This window comes from Nilaparvata lugens, chromosome 13 (assembly GCF_014356525.2).
Source record: "Nilaparvata lugens isolate BPH chromosome 13, ASM1435652v1, whole genome shotgun sequence".
Classification (NCBI taxonomy): domain Eukaryota; kingdom Metazoa; phylum Arthropoda; class Insecta; order Hemiptera; family Delphacidae; genus Nilaparvata; species Nilaparvata lugens.
The window spans coordinates 26,030,145-26,054,524 of NC_052516.1; the positions used below are offsets into that span (position 1 = coordinate 26,030,145).

Here is a 24,380-nt window from a genome sequence, read left to right on the forward strand (position 1 = left end):
TCGCTCGTTATTTATTTATTGATAAACAGAACACAATTCTTCAAAATGATTGGGGAAGGACTAACAGGCACAGCCCAAAACGGTTTCTTCCCCAAATTTTAATTTAATTTTAAAAAGTAGGTTATGTTCTTTACACTTGAATTCAGGTTACACTTTCAATCCAAATATTTGAAAACAGAAAAGTTTATTAAAATTTTTAGATTTCTCGCGAGATACGGTAAGCTGATTGATTACACAGCTGATCTCCCACACTGGCACACGCATCTTCTGTTATCGATAGACGACGAAATCATCATCTGTTTTTCCAAGGATGAATAATTTCCTTTTCATGTCATCAGCGAGTTTTCCCAAGGATGAGACCTAGTGCAATCGAATTTTTATATCATGAACCTACTATGTTCCAAATTTTGAAAATCTTTAGAGCCGTTTTCGAGATCCGTTGAACATAAATAACCAAATATAAAAATATATTCAGATATACAGAAATTGCTTGCTTAATATAATAGGATTTCCTATTCTAATAACCAGCTGACTACTAATATTATTAGTTTGTATTTTCTGATGCAATGGACCCCAGGAGTTGCAGCAGTCACACCGGAATGAGCAAATGGCAGGCGGTGAGACGATAGTGCAAGGATGATGCATGACAGTAAAGATACTTCAGGAATTTATTTTTGATTATGTGAAACCAATATTCAAAAGACATTATCCTAAAACCTTTAATTTTTTGAAATTTGAACAGAAGCATATAAACTCCAACTACTACTCCAGACTGCACTTTGCAATGGAGAAAAAAGCTATAATGTTAAAGTTATAATGATTTTGTTATACAGAGTGAAAGTAAAAGGACACTTGTAACTTGTTCAGCACGACGGTGAGCCACCTCATTTCCACGGAGAAGTTCGGGATTTTCTGGACAATCGCTTTCAACTTCGCTGGATTGGCCAATCAGGGCCAATTACAAGGCCACCTCCCTCAACACTGATGGATTTCTTCCTGTGGGGTTTCATTAAGGATAAGGTCTATGTTTCGCCTCTACCAGACAATCCTAATGACCTCCGAAATCGAATCATCGCTGCAGTTGCACATGTAAAGGTGCGTACAGATATACGCGCCTCCACCACGCTCCGCCTTCGTTCCGCAATCGCTCCGATCATGAACGTTACGGGAGATGTTTGCTCTTCTCGCGTTCCACTCTTGCTCCCCGGTCGATCATCAATCGATCTGCTCGAGTGACGTTCGATGGCGGAGCAGAGCGAAAGTCTGTACGCACCTTTTTTACGCCTGATATGCTGGTACGAGTGTGGCACGAAATCGATTATCGCTGGGATGTATGTCGCATTACCAACGGCTTTCACATCGAACCAAAATAACACCCACATCTTAAACTTGAAGTGTTTTGTAATAACAAAATTATACCTTTCTCAGTTCTGTAAGTAATTTCAATAAACATTTATGTGCTTTCAAAGTTGTGAAGTCCTTTTATAATCACTCTGTATAATGCAATTTTTGTGAAATACAATAAAGGCTATTCTTTATTTTATATTTTATTAGTATCACTAAAACCCTTTGCTGATACTACAGGCTTCGGGTATTCATCCCATTTTCAAGAGTCCAAATAATCTTTGAAACAGAATTTCATAACACTTGTGGACACATTCGATAATGGGATGAATACCAGAGAGCAATTATGTTGAAGGAGAAAATAAAACGGTAGTAACTTATTAATACTATAATTAATACATCAATTATTTTATAATATTCAAGGACTTTTCACACCTAACTAGGAATACGTATTTGCTTTTGTGCAACAGGGACTAAGGAATTAGTAGTTTTTTTTTGTATGCCCAGCCTTAGGAAAATGGCAACGTTGCATAATTTAGTATAGTCAGCTGGTTATCCCGAATTGAATGCGAGTGAATATTATTATATTATACACAAAGGATACAGAAATTGAACACTTTTTATAAACCAAGTGAATTTTTAAAATCAAAATAGTCGACATTTATTACAAGACATCAACATGATCTAGCAAATCTCTAAGGGACTCCTCGTTGATAGTTGTTTCAAAACTATTACTACGATACCCATCCACAGAATTACTCATTGTTCCCTCTACTGCATTCCTTTTTTCATCCATTTCCCGTTCCCTGTTCTGGGCCGAATTTGGCGACAACGTCAAATTTTGGAACTGTTCCGACGGAGAAAAAGTAGGAGTCAAAACAAACGATAAAAAATCATCGCTGTTTTCAGCTGAGAAAATATTGCTTTCGTTAGTAGGTTGATGATTTGTGGATAATGGAGAAGAGTTGCTCCAAAACCCTGGACAATTATCACTGATTTCCAGAGAGTTTGGATTATCAAGGTGAGCGGAATGGTTCATGTGCTGTTGTGAACCAGGCTTTGCTGCAATTTGATTGGTTGTTGCAGTGTTTGTGGGCGTGGCCTCTAAGGAACAAGTCATCGAAGACTGAAAATAAGAAACAATTTTTAATTATTATATAACAGTATCTTACGTAACTAGGATGGGAAGGGGCCTTTTGCAGGCGAGAATGATGTTTCTAGTCAAGGCGTTAGCCGAGACTAGAATTTCATTCGAGTACTGCAAAAGACATTCACGTCCAAGTAATGTTCACTATTTTTTGTCATAATAATCTAAAGAAGAATAATTGAGAAATAGAAAACATTATACCTGCTTGTGCTGACGTTACCACATGCATTCTATAAAAATAGCCTAGTTTACAAATTCCGAATTAGGAATTTCTTGATTGTAGTTGACAAAACTTCCACCTGAAGCGTTAAAAGGCAGTTTTTTTGTACCAGTTTTGCTGTTCCTATTTCGGAGCTAGGAAACATACTCGACTGTAAAGAAAACATATGATTTTATTACAGTACAGTATGCTGTAATGAGAATTTATTTGTTCTACAATCAGCTGTTTACCGGCTTGAATTCATGCATGGAAAGCAGCTGAGATTGAATGACTATGACAAAAAAATAATGACTGGTTGGAATCACTAGCTCCGTAAACAAAGCCATAGTGCATGACAGGTGGTTGATGGTAACGTCAGCACAGGTAGGGTTCCTACACCAATAAAAACACTAGCTGATATAGATCAGCTGAAATCAACAAATTTTTATTGGTGTAGGAGCCCTACCTGTGCTGACGTCACCAGAATGCACTATAGATTTGTTTACGGAGGTCGTGTTTGGATAAATTAATTGGGAAACATAATCCTGAACCCGCCCTCAAAAAAGGACACCTTTAAAAGTGCAATCAAAGTTAATTCTCATCCAAGAATAACCTAAACCCACGGTTCTAAGAAGATTTCCTTCGAACAATTAAAATTGGTTTAATGAGAAGCCCTGATGCTATTTAAAAGGAATGCTGGAATTTTTAGGTGAATCTCACTATAGCGGATGGACATGTTATCTCATCGGTCCCGACTGCCTGAAAAGCAGTCGTTAGGTCATGTCAGAGACCCTGAAATTGATCAGTTGCGACCTGAAAACTCTGACACCAGACCTGAGCCACTACCTCCGTAAACAAAGCCATAGTGCATTCTGGTGACGTCAGCACAGGTAGGGCTCCTACACCAATAAAAAATTGTTGATTTCAGCTGATCTATATCAGCTATAGTGAGGTCCACATTATAATGGCAGTGTACGATTGACAATACTGTTGCTGTCCTTTTCTATCATACAACAAAACAGATAGAACTATCTCTCTCTCGCTTTGCAATGTTGTCTATTTGCCAGAATATTTAATATTTACTTTTGACAGTGACTGTACAAAACTGAACAAACCATATTCTCAGCCGCCATATTTTTTCTTCATTCTATCAAAATACTTGAGTACACAAGTCGTATAATTGATTTAAAATGTATTTTTGAAACAATGAAATAATTTTTAAACATTACCTTATGAGAAACACAAATTAAAATATCTGAAATGACATTTTAAAAGTTGATAACTAACCATCCTAGACTTCATCCATGCTTAAGTTAGCCTACCCGTATAGGTTAGACCTACTCGTACCGGTATAAATAATATTGAAAAGTTATTTCAGAATTAATCCATCGAAATTACTTATTTTTAAATAGGATTTCTATTTTCTATTATTTTTTAAGGAAATTGGAATAGAATACCTATCAAATAACTCAATTTATGTTGTTTTGAAATTCAGATTGTTGTAACACAGCTTTTTAAATTAGCCGCCATTTCAGGTTTGTATAAAAATAAAAATCTGATCTCAGTCATGAAAGCAAATTTTTGAATCAAATTATGAAAAAATATATTTTCTTGATCAATTTGACATTAAATTGATTATTTTATCAAGGAAATGATAATTATTATTATATTAAATTTAATCGGATGAATTGTGTAAAAGCTGTGTAGTCAGTGGAAAATGGAGAGACTTGGCAACGTTTTTCTCCTATTTTTCTTCACTGCCATAATAACGTGGACCTCACTATAGTGTTCTTATTGGTGTAGGAGCCCTACCTGTGCTGACGTTACCATCAACCACCTGTCATCAACCACTATGGCCTTGTTTATGGAGGTAGTGCCTGAAGCCAGCCAGGTCACTCGATATTATTATTATACTATAGCAGAAATTATGAGTATTGTCAAAAAGCGGTGAGGTGAAGCACCAATATTCATCTTCACGTATTTTACATTTTCGACCATATTAACGATTCTTTATTCAAAATACAAATAGAGCCTGCACATATAAGCCCGCTAGCCTTTGTTTTGCTACAAACTGCATTAAATTTTTATCAGTGCAACATTTAAAGTAACAACCATTGCTTTACAAAAATCTCTTATTACGATGTGTATGAAGGATTCAAGTAAAAGAAAAATGAAATCATGGATGGAAAACTAGGAAAGTAAGTCTAGACAACTATTGAATTTAAAGTAAAGACAGTAAAATATGTATTGATATTGATCAAAAAGTATCGAATACATTATTTATTCTCAATAAAAAATCAGGTCCATTAATTCATGCTGGAGTAGGGATAAGTGTCTTTAAAATCTCCAAATTAACACCAAACATGAATTTCGTTATCCATTAAATGTTCAAATGGCCTGCTCATCCTGAAGAATGTAAACTTGTTGAATCTATTGTGAAATAAAATAAAAAAGTATAGAATATCTGAAAACTACAACTGTATACTGATGGATGTGCTAGTAAACTTAATTGTCCCCTGTTGGGGACATTGGGACTCAAGAATAACAAAAGTGTGAATATTATCAAACAATTTGAACATGATAATAAAAGAGTCAAAACAAGTTTTATTTACAAAAATACCTGCCTCATATAAATTTTAAGTCTGGTTGTTGTTTTTTAGGTGAAAAACAACTTTTTTAAATAAATTCCAAGTTTTTTTTAGCAACATGGTGATAAAATGATTGAAATTTTACTCATTTACAAGCACATGCCTTACTTGATTGATTTTAAATCTGGTTGTTGTTTCTTAGCTGGAAAACAGCATGTTCAAATAATAATTCTAAAGCTTTTTTCAGCAACTTGATGATAAAATGATCAAAACTATTTTTATTTAGTAAAATTACAAAACCTAATCATGTATTTTATAAATTTTTAATCTGGTTGTTGACTTTTTTGTTTCAGATTCAAGTAGATTTGAGGAGTTTGTTGACACAGAGCTAAATGGAGATCTAAGTGATTTGGACTTGTCTGATGATGATGACTTCGATGCAGACCCTTCCTACAATGCAGCACCAGGTCATGCAGATCTTCCCAACAATGTTGAAAATGTTGATCAACAAGAAGAAAGCTTGTCTGATGAGGATGGAGTGGATGTTGCAGATGGTAATGACACAGCCGCAGAAGGTATGCCTAGAGAAAGAGTATTTTGGAAAAAATCCAATGAATTTTGGCCACTACCCCCTGCTCCTGAGGCTGAAAGTATACCCGAAAATGCGTTGAATCTTCCACCAGAGTCATATGTTTCAAAGTATATACCTGAAGACATTTTTTCTCTTTTGACTGAACACACAAATAGGAGATTTCTACAGGAAAAAGGTACTGAGCTAGGTATTACAGTAGAAACAATGAGAAAGTTTATTGCTGTAACTGTAAAAATGTCCCTTCTTAACTTTCCTAGGATTAGAATGTACTGGGCAGCTGACACTAGAGTTCCCTTTGTGGCTTCTCAGATTAGTCGAGATTTGTATTTCAAGATCCGAGCACATTTAAAACTTGTAAGTGATGCAGAAGTAAGTAATGATGAAAAAGCTGCAAGTAAATTTTGGAAGGTAGGCCCCTTGATGAAGTCTGTCCAAGTTGGATGCCTTTTGAACCCAAGAAAGAGTAAAGTGGCTGTTGACGAACAAATGATCCCATTTTGGGGTCATGCACCTGCAAGGCAAGTCATAAAGACAAAGCCTAATCCATGTGGATTAAAAAACTTTGTTGTAGCTGCTGCTGATGGGCTACCCCTAGACTTTTTTTCTACCAAGGCAAAGGAGATCCTATTGTTTCAGAAGAAAATCTACAACACCTAGATGTAGGTGGAAAAGCTGTTCTTAAGCTCATTAGAAGTTTCCCAAGTGGTGTATCCATATACCTTGACAGATTTTTCACTTCTCAAGTTCTTTTGGACACTCTTTTCTCAGAGGCTGGAGCAACTGGAACAGGTACCTTGAGCAAAAAAAAAGTGCCTCATGCTTCAAAATTAAAGAAGGACTCTGAACTAAAAAGAGAAGGTCGGGGTTCTGTTGACCAATCAGTTAGATCAGATGGACAGGTGGCCATAGTAAAATGGTATGACAGCAGGCCAGTGCATTTAATTTCTAACAAGGAAGGTGCTTTCCCCTTGGACACCTGCCGAAGATGGTGTAGAACTGAAAAAAAATATATTGAAGTGAGCAGGCCCAATGTTGTCAAGGCTTACAACACAGAAATGGGTGGGATTGATTTGTTGGATAGAATGATTAGTTACTATAGAATTGATTCCAGGACAAAAAAATGGACTGTTCGTGTAATAATGCACTTTTTTGATTTTGCACTGGCAGCAGGGTGGATCGAGTACCGTAGAGATCAACATGCATTAGGAACTCGCAAAAAGGACATTTATGATCTGTTTGAGTTCAGGAAGCAGTATGCACATTTTCTAGTGTACGGGAAACATGAAATGAGTGATGAATCAAGTGACAGTGACTATGAGCCACGCTTCTCAAGTTTGGCCCCTCATAAACGAGCTCGAGTAGCACATCCACCAGATGCCCTACGAAACAAAAATGTACTTCATATGCCAGAATTTTCTCAACCAGCAACAAAGAACCGGTGTAGGATGCCAGGCTGCTCAAACAACAAGGCAAGAATAAGATGTTCAACATGTAAGGTGTTCCTTTGCCTTCAAGAGAAGAGGAATTGCTTCCAGCTGTACCACAACTTGTAAATTTTTATTTTTTTCTACAATAAATGAAAAAAAATAATATTAATTTTTATAACTATACAAATATACTTGGAGTTATGCAAATAAACTGTGTTCATAGTAGTTTGTCTTATTACTTTACCATATGAACCGATTTCCAAAGATTCTCATTCTTCAGAAAAATAAGGAAATAGGGAAGGTCAAAGTCCTGATGTCCCTTATGGGGGACATCACAATTAAGGGTTGTAAGAATCAAAAAAAATTTTTTTAATAGTTTTACTGTGTCAATACTATCAAAATACAGTGAAATTACCAAAAATCAAGCCCAAATGCAAAAAAAAATTTTCTCAGGACTGAGGAGGTTAATTGGGATTTTCGTTTGATAATAATTAATAAAAACTATGTTCATTGAAGTGAACATTTTTCTCTACAACTCTGCTACATCTAACTATCAACCTGTTTTAAAATGGGATTCAATAAATTCAAGTTAGATCACTCACTACATACATTATCATTGAAAACGGAAACATGCATTATAGAGAAGAACTTACAAAGGATTCCTGGTTTGAAATTGTATTTTTTTCTTCCAGTTTTTGTAGTTTCTCAACCACCATATTTATTCTGGAAACTACTTGGCCTTGAGTTGCATTATTGCATTTATGAGTCCGTTCACTCACCTGAAACACCAATAGAGAAGTAGCATGAGACAAGATAAAAAGATGATGACGAAGAAAAAAAAATTATAATGTTCAAGGTCTATAGAAAGGCCTTTCTAGAGACCTTGATAAGGTTCAAAACCTTTCGCCGCTCCAATATGAAGGTAGAGTGTAGCAGAGAGTGTTCTACACATAGTGGAGCAGCGAATGTGGAGTGTAGCAGAGCAGAGAAGGTAGCTGAAAGTGTTGAAATTAATGCATGTTTTCAAATGTGTCAGAACATATTGGAACGGTGAAGGTAGGGAATGAAGCGGAAAATTATATGGAATTTATAGAGACCACTTAATGAGTTCTGGAGGCTTCAAGTGATAGAGTGTCATTCATGTTTTGAAAACTCATTCATTATTCTGATATATGAGTAGCTAACAAGTATAATAATAATAATTTTATTAATGGAAACAACAGGATGAAACCCATTTTGACTCCTTCACACAATACAATATTGTACAACGAAGAATTAATATTAGTGTATTAACCATACTGTAATTATTCAGTTGCTTGATTTATATATAAGTTAGTGACTTTTTATTGAAGGATCAATATATATTATCTCAGTGATATCTCAACGTTAGTAATATTATTAATCTCATTAACTATGAATCTTCTGCTGGCTGTCCCAACACATAGGACTGTTATGTACAACAAGTCGTTCCTTGTGACAGCCTTTAGTTTGTGGAATTCTTTGTCTGCTAAGCTAAGGCTTGTTGAGGGACATCGTCGGTTCGGCGCGGCTGTCTCACGGTGGATCAGATATGGTGGACTCGGCTGGAATGTTCACTGAATCTTATCGTGTGTGTTGGTGTGTGTTGGTGTGTGTATGTGTGTGTGTGTGTGTGTGTGTGTGTCCTTTATTCCTTCTTCAATTTATTCCTTTCTTTCTTCTTTTCTATTTCTATGGAAATGGTCTATGGATTTTGAACTGACGTTTCTTCCGTTTTCACTTTTCACTTTTTTCTTTCTTTCATTCGCTATTTGGAAGTTTTTTATTATTTTGTAAAATTAGTTTTTTTTTCAATCTTATAATATTTGTACAGTGTTTTAGTTTTACTTAGAATTGTATTGGAGGGTTAAGTGTAAGAGAGGGCCGGCTGCGCCCTAACTTCGCCCTCCTAGGTTTTTAATAAAGGCAGCTAATCAATCAATCAATCTTCCAGCATACGAATATTATAGAGAGTGGAACTTTCTACTAATACTAAACTGATAGTATTAAGCAATCTTGAATATAGCACACCATACCTTATATCTGAAACTTTTGTTACAAATTGTACATTTATAAGGCATGACTCCTGTATGTATTCTTCTGTGTACAAGGTAAGATACTCGTTGCCGAAAACATTTACCTAAAAATACAGAGAAAACAATTTTATCAAATTACTAAACAAATTTTATAAAAAAGACACAAGTATAGAACAATCAATCTTCATCACATAGATAATGGAGGAACTCATCGAATAGACAGGAATAAATTATACAAATAGAAAACAGTTAGCTTATATTAATACAATAAATTGTACATTACAACATGAATAGAAATCTCACAAGAAATAAACAATGATAAGAAAAAGATAGCAGTTTGTAGAATCAAAGTATAGAATTAATATAGTATTTTATAGTTTTACACTCACCATACAAATCCTTGGGCATTGAAGAATTCAGTTTCTTCACAGTGCTTGGTAGTGAAAAAGCTCATATTGATCCAAATTAAAGAAAACCATTCGTGTTAGAGATAATGTTAGTAGATTTGTATTATCGACATGATAAACACTCCACACTTAAAATCATCTGGAAATAATAATTATTGTTAATAGCAATCACAATTATGTTCAATGACAATTAAAATACTTTTCAAACGCAATAATATTATAATATCAAAACAAGCCTAAGCATTCTAGCGAAAAACAATCAACATTTGTTAAAAGTGTAACACATCTTACAACTGAGTGAGGTGAAATATACCTAACACATGTTTCAAAAGCAGATATGAGTGAGATAGAACAATATAGAATTTTCTAAATACATATCTCAAAATGTAACACATTTTAGTAGATACGGTCTATGTCATTTGAAAATATACACCGTGTCCCACAAAGAGGTTTACACGTTTAATTTTATATCACGTTTTATAGGAAGCGAATTTATAAAATTTTCAATATGCCGCCATTTTGTTTCTACGAAGATTGAGGAGCTGAAATTTTCCCAGAATATTTTTAGAACCCACTTTGTAAACTGTGTAAAATTTAAAAAAGTTCGGTGCATGAATGGGCACCTAATATAAAATTAAACGTGTAAACCTCTTTGTGGATCACGGTGTACTATACACTTCATTGGCAAGCAATACTTTCTTTACCTATAGTAGTAGCACAGAGAAAAGGTAGTATAAGAAGATATCCCATAGTAAAGGGCGTTTATGTACCAATTTCCAAAGTTAATTCAAGCTGATAGTCCTAGTAGTTCTTATTAGTGGAGCTGTGTGACGCTGGTACCAGGTAGTCTCTCATACTGAGTCGTTCTTACACTCTCACCCGGCCAAAACAGTAATAAGATAAAAAGATAGATAGATTTAATTTTATTGCTATCGGACCATACAGTCATCAGCAACGTCAATAACATATTCATAGCACTCAATTTATTATAAAGAAAATGTGAAAAACTCCTTCAAAGAATAGAAGGGGTTTGCACGCAGAAGATCAAATAGTGATTTGCCGAACAAAGAGACTGGATAATTTTTATTGACTCTGGCAACCTATTATTGTAGACCTTTGTTCCAAGGCGTGATGGGACTTCTGTACTTTAGTTAATCGTGTACGTTGGGTATCAAGTTGTTGTCATTAGTGTTGTATGAATGAACCATACCTCTTGTGTTCATTTTACTCTTATTTTTATGTATATACTAGCCGTCAGGCTCGCTTCGCTCGCCATATCCGTCTAGCCAGGGGGCTCCGCCCCCTGGACCCCCGACTGGATCGTCCGAGAATGAGATCAGCAGGCTCGCTTCGCTCGCCTGCATTTTTCATTTGAGCATTTTTATCATATGTTAGGACGATCCAGTCGGGGGTCCAGACTAAACGTCTGGCTAAACGGATATGGCGAGCGAAGCGTGCCTGACGGCTAGTAATATAATATTCCCAGGAATAGCTCTGATCAAAGTAGCAGTGCCTAATCAATTTTTCCGCGATAAATGCATTTCAATCTTCAACTTGGTGCTAACCTAACAAAGTCAACTCAACTTAATGCCAACCTGACAAAATTATTAATTTAGTTGCCAGTTAACAACTGTTTCGAAGAGGTACTCTATCTAGATTATAGTTCTATAGTAACATATGATAAGGAAAATTCAATTATAATTAAGATATTGGGAGAAGAATATACATGCTGAAAGACGAACTTTAAACCCTTAGAGTTGAAATATTGCCAAAATATTTCTTAGTGCGCCTCTAAAGGGCCAACGGAACATACCTACCAAATTTGAACGTTTTTAGTCCGGTAGATTTTTAGTTCTGCGAGTGAGTGAGTGAGTGAGTGAGTGAGTGAGTCAGTCAGTCAGTCAGTGAGTGCCATTTCGCTTTTATATATATAGATTGGGCAACAACATAAATATATTGGTTGTAAACCGTTAATATTCCAAGAGAAACAAATAACGGTTTACAATGTTCCCTGAAAGTGGCCCCCACTATTATTCTCACAGCTTTTTTCTGGAGTAGGAGGACACCAGAAACATGACTACTTCCACCCCAGTGTAGGATACCACATGACAGAAGATTGTGGAGAAAACTGAAATATGCCATACGCAAATAATCATTCGACAGTTGGCTCTTGAGACATCTTATGAGGTAAATAGACTTTGAGAGCTTGCCACAAAGATTTCTATAATGAGGCTCCCATGTTAACTTATAGTCTATGTAGACGCCTAGGAACTTGGTTGATATTTCTCCAATGGACTGCTGAGAGTCAGCTCTATGCTTCAAGTCACAAATAAGAGTTTGGGTCTAGACAAGACCGAGTTGTAATAGACAGTAGTCGACAGTAATCGGCTTGAGTTAACAAGATATCGGCTTGAAACTTAGAACATAAACAACCTAGACATACCATGGAATATCTTATTTTGCCATATCTTCTCTATGGTAGTAGGCAGAGCAAAGAAATTATGAAAACTTCTTTGATACAAACTTACGATTTGTCTGTACCCTACATATTGATTCAGACAACAAAATTGATACAAACCAACAGTAATTTGATACAAACCAACAATAATTTGATACAAACAAACAGCAATTTGATACACACCAGCAAACATTTAATGCAACTAGGGATTATCTATAACTGACCACAAGTCTCGCAAGCGAGATACAAACCAACAGTAATTTGATACAAACCAACAATAATTTGATACAAACACACAGAAATTTGATACACACCAGCAAACATTTAATACAACTAGGGATTATCTACAACTGACCACATGTCTCGCAAGCGAACGGCTTCTCTCCTGTGTGAATTCGCTGGTGATTGTGCAGAGTGGACAGCTCCTTAAAGGCGCGCCCACACTCGGCGCACACATGTGGCTTCTCGTCACTGTGATACAACAGGTGCTTGTGGTACGACTGCTGGAATGTGAAGCTTTTGCCGCAGGTCGCGCATGTGTACGGCATTTCACCTGAACAATTAGGATAAAATCAATGAGATGAATTGGATTAGTGGTTAAATTTAATAATATTTTCTAATGGAACAATAGTAAATTTTTTGAGTAAAGTAATAGAAGTAAGTGAATGAATTGGGAATGATTTAGGAGCGGTTTGACTCAGTGGTCGCGCTGATAAGCTATCGCTTGGATAAGTTAAGAATCATGCATCTGCTACTCCTATTGGAAGGGTGACCGAATGAGCCAACTACTCTGAATATGATTCATGAGTTGTAAGAATTGCTTCCCGATGGTTGAGAACCGACCGAAAACTGTAGGTCCATTATCATCATTAACACCATTATCATCATCCATTATCTCATTATCATCCGCCTCATTACCCACGCACTAGCCTAGAGCTCATGTAGGCATCACCACAGCAAAAAAATTGAAATATTGTAATTGAACAAATGGAAATAAATTAATGAATTGAAATAGATTTTCTGATGGAACAAATAGTAAAGTATTGGAAATAAGTGTATGAACTGAATTGGATTTTTAGGCTTGGTTTCTAGAACACTTATTAAAGTAATGGATAATAAAATCTATATTATAATAAAGGAAAGAACTAGCTTACACACGTACGGGATGGGAAATTTACGAATGACGTATCATCACGTCTGAACTACTGGACTCATTAAGTTGAAGTTTCGCATATAGATTCTTCATTTACCAAGGATGGTTACAGGCCTATTTTCAATCATTCAAGATTACATTACGTCCAGTTTTCAATTGAACCCTTGTGGAGCACTGACTATAGTGAGGTCCACTTTATAATGACAGTATTTGATCAACTTTGGTTCTGCTATCCTTGTCTATCATTCGACAAAGACGGTGGTACTATCCTTTTCTAGGTCCACAACGATGCCAATTATGTTTTTGACAGTGTAGAATAATATATTTAATTAATGCAGAGAATCGGCATCGCTATTCTTCTATCCTTATCCACTGTCATTATAACGTGGACCTCACTATACCTGCTAGTCTATAATAAATCTGTAGGTTTAATGGTCCATTAAGCCGTGTCCACACTCAACAAATGTTCGACAAACATGTTTGTTGATACAGTTTGGGAGAATTTTATTATGTTTGACAAACAATGTTTGCCTGTGGCCAGTGTGGACGCGTCACCAAACAAAATATTTGTGAGGAGAACAGGTTTTATGTTTTACAGCTGTCAGCACTGAAAATGTTTGGAAAAACAGTAATTTCTTGTTTTGCGAAGTAATTGCTTGTCTTGACAAGCGAAGATCGCCCAAACTTTTTAAAATGTTTGTCCCTGAGCTCCTCAACAAACATGTTCGTGCCGAACATGTATGTCGAACATTTTTTCAGTGTGGACACGGCTTTAGATTCAAATATCGGGGACCGAGCTTCGCTCTGGAGTACAAAAGCATAAACAATTTATTACGAAGGAAGGAATTATAATAACATTCATAGTTCATACAGAAATATTCTATCTAATCACAGTAAATTGATATTAATTCCCAGAGGAATACAAAAATTTCCCTCACAAAGGCCCGGTTGCACAAAAGCCAGTTAAATTTTAATGCTGATTAATTTCACGTGAACCAAATCAGAGAAGACCATTTCAAAAAGATGGATCTACTGGAATTAATCAAGATTGAAAATAACCCGGCTTTTTTGTAACCGGCACTAAGTACCTGATTGAATGATTACAAAAGTTCAACAGCTGAGTCATAATTTTGACACAGTCCACCACACATGAACTCGCTCACTCACTTCCATCACCAACAGACAATAGAAATAATTATCAGCTGTTTTTCCAAGGATGGATAATAATTATCCTTTTAATGTCCTTCAGCGAGTTTTCCAGGTATGAGACCTAGTGCAATCAAATCTTTATATTATAAACCTACTATGTTCTGAATTTCGTGAGAATCGTTATAGCCGTTTTCGAGATCCGGTGAATACAAACATATAAGCATCTAAACATATGAACAGAAGTTGCTCGTTTAATAGTATAGGATTAATTTCTAAAATCCTAACACTAATGAAATAAATATTTCCTTGGAATAGAATTGGAGACCATATATACAACAGATTTCAAGTATATGAATGAGTAGCCTACATACAGCAAAATTCAACAAACGTAATTTACCTGTATGGAGACGTTTATGCTTCTTTAAGAAATATTTGGTACTGAAGACTTTGGAACAAATATCACATTCCCACTGCTTCAGCTCATGTGTTCTCTCGTGTTGTGTTAAATGTTGCTCCTGAAAATAACAGAAAATAAAATTTGGTAAACAAAATCTCCAATGATTTTTCCTTCTATTTCACTGTATTATCGAACCCAATTACAATATTTACAACAGCTTTTGATTATTTGATTCATTCGTTCGTTGCATGTTCCATATGGCAATATTTGAATAATAATCTACTGTTTTACAGATATTCTTTTCCACAATTTCTACTCAAACCAAACAATATAGATTCTGTTTTGCTCTCGTTCACCATAAGCTTATTTGCAGAGAACCAAATATTGGCTCTGTTGGTCATAAATGTTGTTATAATTTTATTTATATCGTATTTCAGAGGACTTATTTGAACATAGAAGCATCGTGTCGTCCGCATAGAGAACCTTTTTATAAGGGATGTATGAGGGTAGATCATTTTTATTGACCGAGCGAAGTGAGGTCTAAGGCGGGATGCATACCGGAGAAAAACGCATTTCGTGAAGCCCTCTTCCATGAAACTTGTTTCATGCAATCCGTTTCACTCGCGCATGCATACAAAAGAAACGTTCCCTGCTTAATCTTATCAGTCGATTGCGAGCAACTTTCGTTTCACGTTTCCTGAAACTTTTTTCACGATGAAAACATCGAACATCTTGAAAATGTTGTAGACAGTTGCAGCCAGACCTGATAACAGCGCTCACACTCACATTCCGGGACGACACGTCACGGTACGATAGGACAGAAAGCTCTATGTTTATCTAGGATTTTTCTAGACATTTTAAATTGAGAAATTATTTATCAATTTTTGAGAAAATATAACAACAGGTCAATGTAACTTACTGAGCGCGAGGTCTACTGTTCACAGAACTACTAGTATACTATAAACAGGAAAGGGCCCAGTACAGAGCCCTGAGAGACTCCTTCTGAGACCTTCTTAAGGTGCGTACAGATATACGCACCGCGAACATGAGCAATTCACTTTTAATCAGCTGATTATAACTGTATTTTTACAGAAACGGTAAGATACAGATATAAAAAGCTTGGCATCAGCTGATTAAAAGTGAATAGCTCATGTTGGCGGCGCTTAAATCTGTACGCACCTTTACAATCAGATGTCTGCTCACCTATTTTCACATACTGGAATCTATCAGTATGACAGAGAGTTTTAACAGATTTGTCATTGGAAGTAAAAAGGTCATGTCTTGTGCACGCTGGAGCATATCAAGAGGTGGTCATCTGTAAGTATATCACCACAGTCGCAGTGCGGGTTGTCAACCTGCCTCCAGGTTGTACAGTTTTCTCTTGTACAGGCACATTCAGCTCTGAGGCGATTCAGGGTCTTCCACTTATTGTACCTGATCTGATAATGTCCATGTATTTTTGTGAATACCATGACAAATAAAATCTATTATCTATTCTATTCGACTTACAATATGGCAGCAATCATCCTGTTGGCAGTAGCAACTGGAGCTTTTTGTCATTATTTGGTTGAACTTGATATGATGAAGGTAATATCGTATTTCATCAGCTCATAGATTTATGTTTTTAATTTCATTTATTCATTAAAGTGGGAGTTATCTTTGAGTACAATAAAAAGCTTAGTGCCGGTTGTACAAAAGCCAACCGTGATTAATTCCACGAGAACCAATCAGAGAAGCCGTCTTTTCTAAAAGGCCTTCTCTGATTGGTTCTCGTGAAATTAATCACGGTTAAAATTTAACCGGCTTTTGTGCAACCGGGCCTAAGAGTGAAACTGTATGAATTTCAATCAGCATACCTTTTTAAACGATTTTCCACATGTTTTGCAACAAAACTGAGGAGTTGTTTCATCTAAAGAAGTACTGGCTTTCATTTCTTTGATTCTTTCAATATTTTTTAGTGATACTGAAACAAATACAAAATAGGAGTGTTGATATTTTGAATGTTAAAATCATTAATGAATAAAAAGGAATTTGAGAAATAAGTTCAGTTTATAATCAAAAGATATATTAATAAATATATGAATAGATAAATTCTAACTGAATAGATTTTTCTGAGTCCAACAACAAATTCAGTACTTTATTTGACAGTACGAACAGTCAAGAATTTCCCTATAGATCATGAAAATCTACCAAAAAATACGTCACAGAACTATTTGCTTACCAACTTTCTTTGTATTTGTGAAAGGTGATATCTACCACATTGCATCTATATATATATATATATATATATATATATTATATATATATATATATATATATATATATATATATATATATATATATATATATATATATATATATATATATAATATATATATATATATATATATATATATATATAATATATATATATATATATATAAAAGCGAAATGGCACTCACTCACTGACTGACTGACTGACTGACTCACTCACTCACTCACTCACTCACTCGCAGAACTAAAAATCTACTGGACCAAAAACTTTCAAATTTGGTAGGTATGTTCAGTTGGCCCTTTAGAGGCGCACTAAGGAATCTTTTGGCAATATTTTAACTCTAAGGGTTGTTTTTAAGGGTTTAAAGTTCGTCTATTAGCATGTATATTCTTCTTCTCCCAATCTCTTAATTATAATTGAAATTTCCATATCATATGTTACTATAGAACTATAATCTAGATAGAGTACCTCTTCGAAACAGTTGTTAACTGGCAACTAAATTAATAATTTTGTCAGGTTGGCATTAAGTTGAGTTGACTTTGTTAGGTTGGTACCAAGTTGAAGATTTAAATGCATTTATCGCGGAAAAATAAATTGGGCACTGCTACTTAAATCCTGGGAATATTATATTACTAGCCGTTAGGCTCGCTTCGCTCGCCATATCCGTTTAGCCAGACGTTTAGTCTGGCCCCCCGACTGGATTGTCCTAACATATGATAAAAATGCTCAAATGAAAAATGCAGGCGAGCGAAGCGAGCCTGCTGATCTTATTCATGGACGATCCAGTCGGGGGTCCAGGGGCGGAGCCCCTTGGCTAGACGGACATGGCGAGCGAAGCGAGCCTGACGGCTAGTATATATATAAAAGCGAAATGGCACTCACTCACTGACTGACTCACTCACTCACTCGCAGAACTAAAAATCTACTGGACCAAAAACTTTCAAATTTGGTAGGTATGTTCAGTTGGCCCTTTAGAGGCGCACTAAGAAATCTTTTGGCAATATTTTAACTCTAAGGGTTGTTTTTAAGGGTTTAAAGTTCGTCTATTAGCATGTATATTCTTCTTCTCCCAATCTCTTAATTATAATTGAAATTTCCATATCATATGTTACTATAGAACTATAATCTAGATAGAGTACCTCTTCGAAACAGTTGTTAACTGGCAACTAATTAATAATTTTGTCAGGTTGGCATTAAGTTGAGTTGACTTTGTTAGGTTGGTACCAAGTTGAAGATTTAAATGCATTTATCGCGGAAAAATAAATTGGGCACTGCTACTTAAATCCTGGGAATATTATATTACTAGCCGTTAGGCTCGCTTCGCTCGCCATATCCGTTTAGCCAGACGTTTAGTCTGGCCCCCCGACTGGATTGTCCTAACATATGATAAAAATGCTCAAATGAAAAATGCAGGCGAGCGAAGCGAGCCTGCTGATCTTATTCATGGACGATCCAGTCGGGGGTCCAGGGGGCGGAGCCCCTTGGCTAGACGGACATGGCGAGCGAAGCGAGCCTGACGGCTAGTAACTAATAAACGCTTAAAATTATCAAGCTTGAATTTATTAAAATAACCAATAATTAACATTTCTCACCGTCATTACCCACGCACAAGCCTGGAGCACACGTTGACATCACCCTCAGCAAAAAATATTAATGTCTAGTAGACCCAATTGAAATTGGTGGTTTCCACTACTATGTTGGCATGTGATTTCAAATCTTGCAAACATAAATGTTTTTATAGTTAGATTAATAATACAAATCCATAATTTAATTATGAAATAATTTCTTACTTACAAAAACAAATCATTTTTTACTTACCCTGACCTCCCGATATTACAGGATGAGCCACTCTTCTATGAACCATGAGACTGCCTCGCATATTGAAAGACTTCGAACAAAGATGGCAGGAAAACGTCTTCTTCTGCTCATCAAAGTCATTATGCACCAACTTCTTATGCATTTGTAGAATTTTCTCATCGGGAAATGTGAATAAACACAAGTCACAAACTGCCGTGACGTCATTCTCCGTAAAATTTGTACAATTTTCAAAAGTGACATTACATTTGTTACTGTCAGAAACAAAGCTTTCTCCTTTAGAAACAGTATTTCTTCTATCAGAATCTATATTTCTGCTATCAGATACAATACTTATTGCCTCGGAAACAATATTTCCTCCATCAGAAACAAAACTCCTTCCATCAGACAAAACATTTCTCTCCATGTCCAAATCTTGAACAGGGTCTTCACTCATTTTATCAATAATTGAGAACTTTCCGAAAGTATTGTTATTTTTTGTAAAAGATTCCTCCATAGTCTGAACGCCTTGAGTTGTCATAGAGCTGTCCGTAGATTTTTTAGAAAACTTTCTCTTCAAACCTTTGGCAAATTTTTTAGAGGTTTTCGTTTTGGAAGGTGGAGTGTCATTTTGCGAACCACAAATCGCGCTGGTTTCTAATATTAATGGAATTACTTGGTAATGTTCATCTTCAATATCATTCACTACAATATTATGATGTATTGGAGACCTATCAGAAGATGGAACCATTTCAAACGGTTTACCAATATCTTCCACTAGAATATTGTGATGTATAGAAGATGTTAAGTTCGATGAGGTAGCTTCTACTGATGTATTGGACCCCTCAAGTCCACAAGTTACTTCATTAATCTTTAAAACTTCCGTAACGTAGCTGCTATCACCTTTAGCATTTCCACAAGTTTGCACCAAATTTGGAAAATCCTTCATCAAATTTGAATCATTTTCCATGTTATTTGTACTATAATCCATAAAATTTGACCTATTCTCTATGAATTTAGAGTTAATTTCCAAGCTATTTGTATTATGTCCCACTAAATTAGTAAAATCTCCTTTCACGTTTGAACTATTTCCCTCAATTCCTTCAATATATATTGCACCTTCAATGCCTCTTCTATTTTCAATAGATATATCATCTGATTCCCCCTTTACACAAATCTGGTTCCTTCCAATTTTATCAAATTTTGGAGTGCCATATTTGATGAAAGGCTCCAAATTCTTCAACAAATCATTACTGTTATCTTCGGAAAATTTTGAAATTGTACTACTGTTCAATCTATAGCTAACAGGAGCTGGAACATCTGTATCTTTTATAGAACTAGAATTGTAGTCATTATCAACATCAACATGTTCTTCTCGAGTAACTTGATCTGTATAATTCGGAGTACCATTATTGTTAATACTATTCTTATAGCCACCTTTAACATTGTTATCATAATAATTCGTTGTAAAAGTACTACCCTCTTCTACATTACTGTAATATTTTAGACCAGAACCATTAATCGTTTCATCACCATCATGATATTCACCTATGTGCCCATCAATATTAGTCACAATACTCTTAATATTATAATCATGGGTTGTACCCCCTTGAGATTCAATTTCAGTGGTAATACATTCCACACTCTTGTTTGATGCATTGTTATAATTATTTGTACCAATGTTACTATCTACTCTTGTGACAATATCTTCCATATTACTAGCATGATTTGTACCAATATTACTATCTATTCTTGTGACGATACCTTCCATATTACTGACTTGATTTGTGCCAATGTTACTATCCATTCTTGTGATAATACCTTTTATATCACTAACATGATTTGTACCAATGTTACTATCAATTCTAGTTACAACATTCTCCATAATATTGTTTGATAGATTACTATCTTGGTTTATACTAGTGAGGCCTGCATCATTTATACTGAAACTTTTCTTACAGCTGTTTGATGTATTATTGTCACGATTTATACTAGTTTGGCCTTCATGATTTGAAGTAATACTTTTCATATTGTGGTTTTCACATTTTGGAGAGCTATTTAACATTCTGTCGTCAATAGTTTTTGTTTCTTTTTCCTCATTGTTATTATTTTTATCATCATCGCTCGAAATGTACAATCTAGATTCATCTAAGTTAGTTGAACCTTGTTTCAAAACAAGACTTTCATCAGTTTTAGGACTTGCATCACCATCACTTGAAATGTACAATCTAGATTCATTTAAGTTAGATGTAACTTCATTCAGAACATGATTTCCATCAGTTGTAGGACTTGCATCAATGTGCCTAATCAACACAGGCAGACCTACATCGATCGGTGCAGCATTTTGACTGAATGTGCCAGCAATGACCTTGAAGACGCCATGTTGTGGTGATTTGTGACTGAGCGCGTGACCAAACACGTGAATTGTGAACTTATCTAGTCCGGACAGAGACTCGTGACACAGTGGGCAGTCTAGTGGTCTAGTAGTAACGTTGATGAGGCTCATAGATAAGGCGGCTAGAGAGCTGAAGGCCGGCTGATAGCATAGCGGGCAGTTGACCGTTGAAGATGTCATTTATCTGCAAAAATACGATAACTTAAATGAATGTGTCAAAAATTCAATAATGTTAGTTGTGAAAGTAAACATGCCAAAGGGTTCAATTTTTGAATCTAGATTGAATTTATTCCATTAATCATGAAAATTTGAATTTGAATTGAGTTTTTTCATCAAAATTATACATTATTGTAACATTTTAAACAGGGCACAATAATGAAATAATGATTAAAAGGCTGTGCAAAGGCTAAAAATAAACTTTCTACTGATAATATTTGTCAAAGTTTTTCGATCTGTATATCATCAAGCTATCAAAATGAAAAAGTTTTCTTAGGAAAACATTTTTTCCCGATCATTACTTTTTGAGATATGAGCGCCTGAAGTTTAAATTTTTGAGACAGAACATTTCAAATTCGGTAAGAGATAAATCCATGACATTCAGAGGATAGATTCTTCATGGCATTGTTGATCTAGTAAAACAAAAAATTGCTGAAAATAACAATTTTTGAGAAAGTTATTCAATTTACTTAAAATAGCTAAAAAAGTTATTTTTGGTCATTTTAAGTAAATTGAATAACTTTCTCAAAAATTTTTATTTTCAGAATTTTTTTGTTTACTAGATCAACAATGCCATGAAGAATCTATCCTCTGAATCTCATGAATTTATCTTTTACCGAATTTGAAATGTTCTGTCCTAAACATTTAAACTTTAAGCGCTCATATCTCAAAAAGTAATGATCGGAAAAAATGTTTTCCTGAGAAAACTTTTCATTTTGATAGCTTGATGAAATACAAATCGAAAAACTTTGACAAATATCACCAGTAGAAAGTTTATTTTTAGCCTTTGCACAGCCTTAATGGAATAAATAAATTAAATCTAGACTATAATAATTATTATATAATAGTAAAATAATAAGTGAATTTATGAAATGTAACAAGTACAATGCAATTCCAACCATACTAGATTGGATTGAGGCTGATGGATTCTGATGGTTCCTGGCTAATCAATTCCAGCTTAATGAGGACAAGACCCAGAGGATCATCTGCAGCTTGTCACGTGAACATTGTGACCCTCAGAATTCAGTGAAGCTGCTGGGTTTTGTCTTGAACTTCAAACTTAGCTGAAGCAGCCATATACAGCAGGTAACCAGCCGACTCTCCCGCATTTTCTTCCTGCAGCTCAAGATGAGGTGCCTGGTGACTGAGAGGTATCTTGTAAAGCTGCGTTTAGACCAAATTTATCAACAAAATGTTTATTTTTCCGTCCTTATAGATTCTTTTTTATTGAACATAACTTATCATACACATGATGTTCATATGTGTTTGTCAAGCTCCGTTTAATCTAATAGAATCTATAAGGACGGAAAAATAAACATTTTGTTAATAACTTTGGTGTAAACGCAGCTTAATGATGTATCACACTCTCTTCCATTGCCAATTTATAGGGGAATTTATAGCAATTTATATTATTTGTGGGGGGCTCGGCAGGGTCTGCTGATATTCTGAGGCTACGAAAGAGGGCTGTGAGAATCATAACAGGCAGCGACCATCTTGCCCACTGCAAGCCAATCTTTGCTTGTCCTGGTGAACAGCCGGTCATCAGCTATTACATTCTCCTGTGATTGGTGTATGTCAAGAGGATACAGCATACTCTGGCTGCTCGTAGTGACATCACTACCACCAGACTCAGTGAGCTGTTGAATGTCGCCAGGAGACGCCTCCGCCGATCAAAGGCCAGTTGGAGAATTTCTATCCTAAAATTATTTAACAAGCTGCCTTATGGTGTGAAGCTGTTGTATGAGGCCGCCTTCAAGAAAACCGTCAGGGAGCTGCTTTGTGACAAGGCATAATATGCGTTAATGTTTGAAGACATTAATGTGAATGAATTTATGAATGGCATATTATGATTGATGATATATACATAGAATGATATATTGATTTATGATTATTTGAATGATTTTTTATTAAAAGTGGTGACTGTTTGGATCTGTCATCTGAATAGATGAGTGTGTAATTACGTGTATTGAAATTAAATTTTATGACGTCATCTATTCCATAAGTGTGGTTGATGGGTGAAGTAGCAGGTATTTAAAGCTAGAAATAACTCTTTGCTGAGGGTGATGCCCACATGATTTCTAGGTTTGGGCGGGGATAGTTAGGAGGATTATGATGAGAGATGAGTTTATAGCCTATACAGTATTTGGTGGGTTTCGAAACATTGGAAAACATCTGATCAAATAAAAAACTTTAACCTCTCAAGTTCTTAAATGATTGATTTTTGCTCATTTTATGCTCATGTCAGTACCAAAAGAATAATGTCTGAAGTCAGATAAAATTACCGTAACAAGTTGGATTGCAATATAAGCTTTTAGATAAAAAAACTTAGGTAGCCTAAATAAGTATAAAATAAAATTAGGGACTATAGCCCTGTCAGTCATTGGTAAGTTACTGAATATTAACAAACCAGCAATTATCAATGAAAGTAGGCAGTATTTAATATATTATATTGATATTCTGAACACATCTTATAATAATAAGTATTTTCTATTTATGTTGTTTTTTGATTGTAAGTAATAAACAATGTTTATAGTTACCTTGACACAATAAACTGTAATGCAGTATTATGTATGAACAACGAATTCCAGCAAAAATTCAATTTACATGAATGTGACTTATGAACGCCAAACTATAGTTATGACTATTTTTGGAGCAAAGAACGCTGTAATCCAAGGCATATCTGCCATTAAAATTACGGGAAACAAGTAGTTATTTAAGAAAAGACATACAAAATTGAGAGGTTATTTTTAGCATCTGATTTGCAGACGACGCAAATGCGAGATGTCGATTGTGAAAGAAGAATCGA

General features: G+C 35.3%; 1 protein-coding gene across 2 annotated transcripts; it reads right to left on the bottom strand.

The window, feature by feature from the left end:
* Nucleotides 1–1,783: 1,783 nt before the first annotated feature.
* LOC111044974 lies at nucleotides 1,784–24,370 on the bottom strand. Of its 2 annotated transcripts, XR_005572801.1 has the most exons (9): nucleotides 24,112–24,370; nucleotides 18,988–21,542; nucleotides 16,772–16,878; nucleotides 14,916–15,033; nucleotides 12,572–12,769; nucleotides 9,741–9,897; nucleotides 9,352–9,455; nucleotides 7,951–8,076; nucleotides 1,965–2,470 (listed from the first exon to the last, which is right to left on the bottom strand). XR_005572801.1 is itself a non-coding variant. In XM_039440171.1 (8 exons), the coding sequence occupies exons 2-8, from the start codon at nucleotides 21,536–21,538 to the stop codon at nucleotides 2,009–2,011; spliced, it is 3,666 nt and encodes a 1,221-aa protein (XP_039296105.1). In that variant the 5' UTR covers nucleotides 21,539–21,542; nucleotides 24,112–24,370; the 3' UTR covers nucleotides 1,784–2,008. The 2 variants fall into 2 exon arrangements, 1 of the variants encoding a protein (XP_039296105.1); XM_039440171.1 differs by lacking the exon at nucleotides 9,741–9,897 and having other exon boundaries at nucleotides 1,784–2,470.
* Nucleotides 24,371–24,380: the final 10 nt, after the last annotated feature.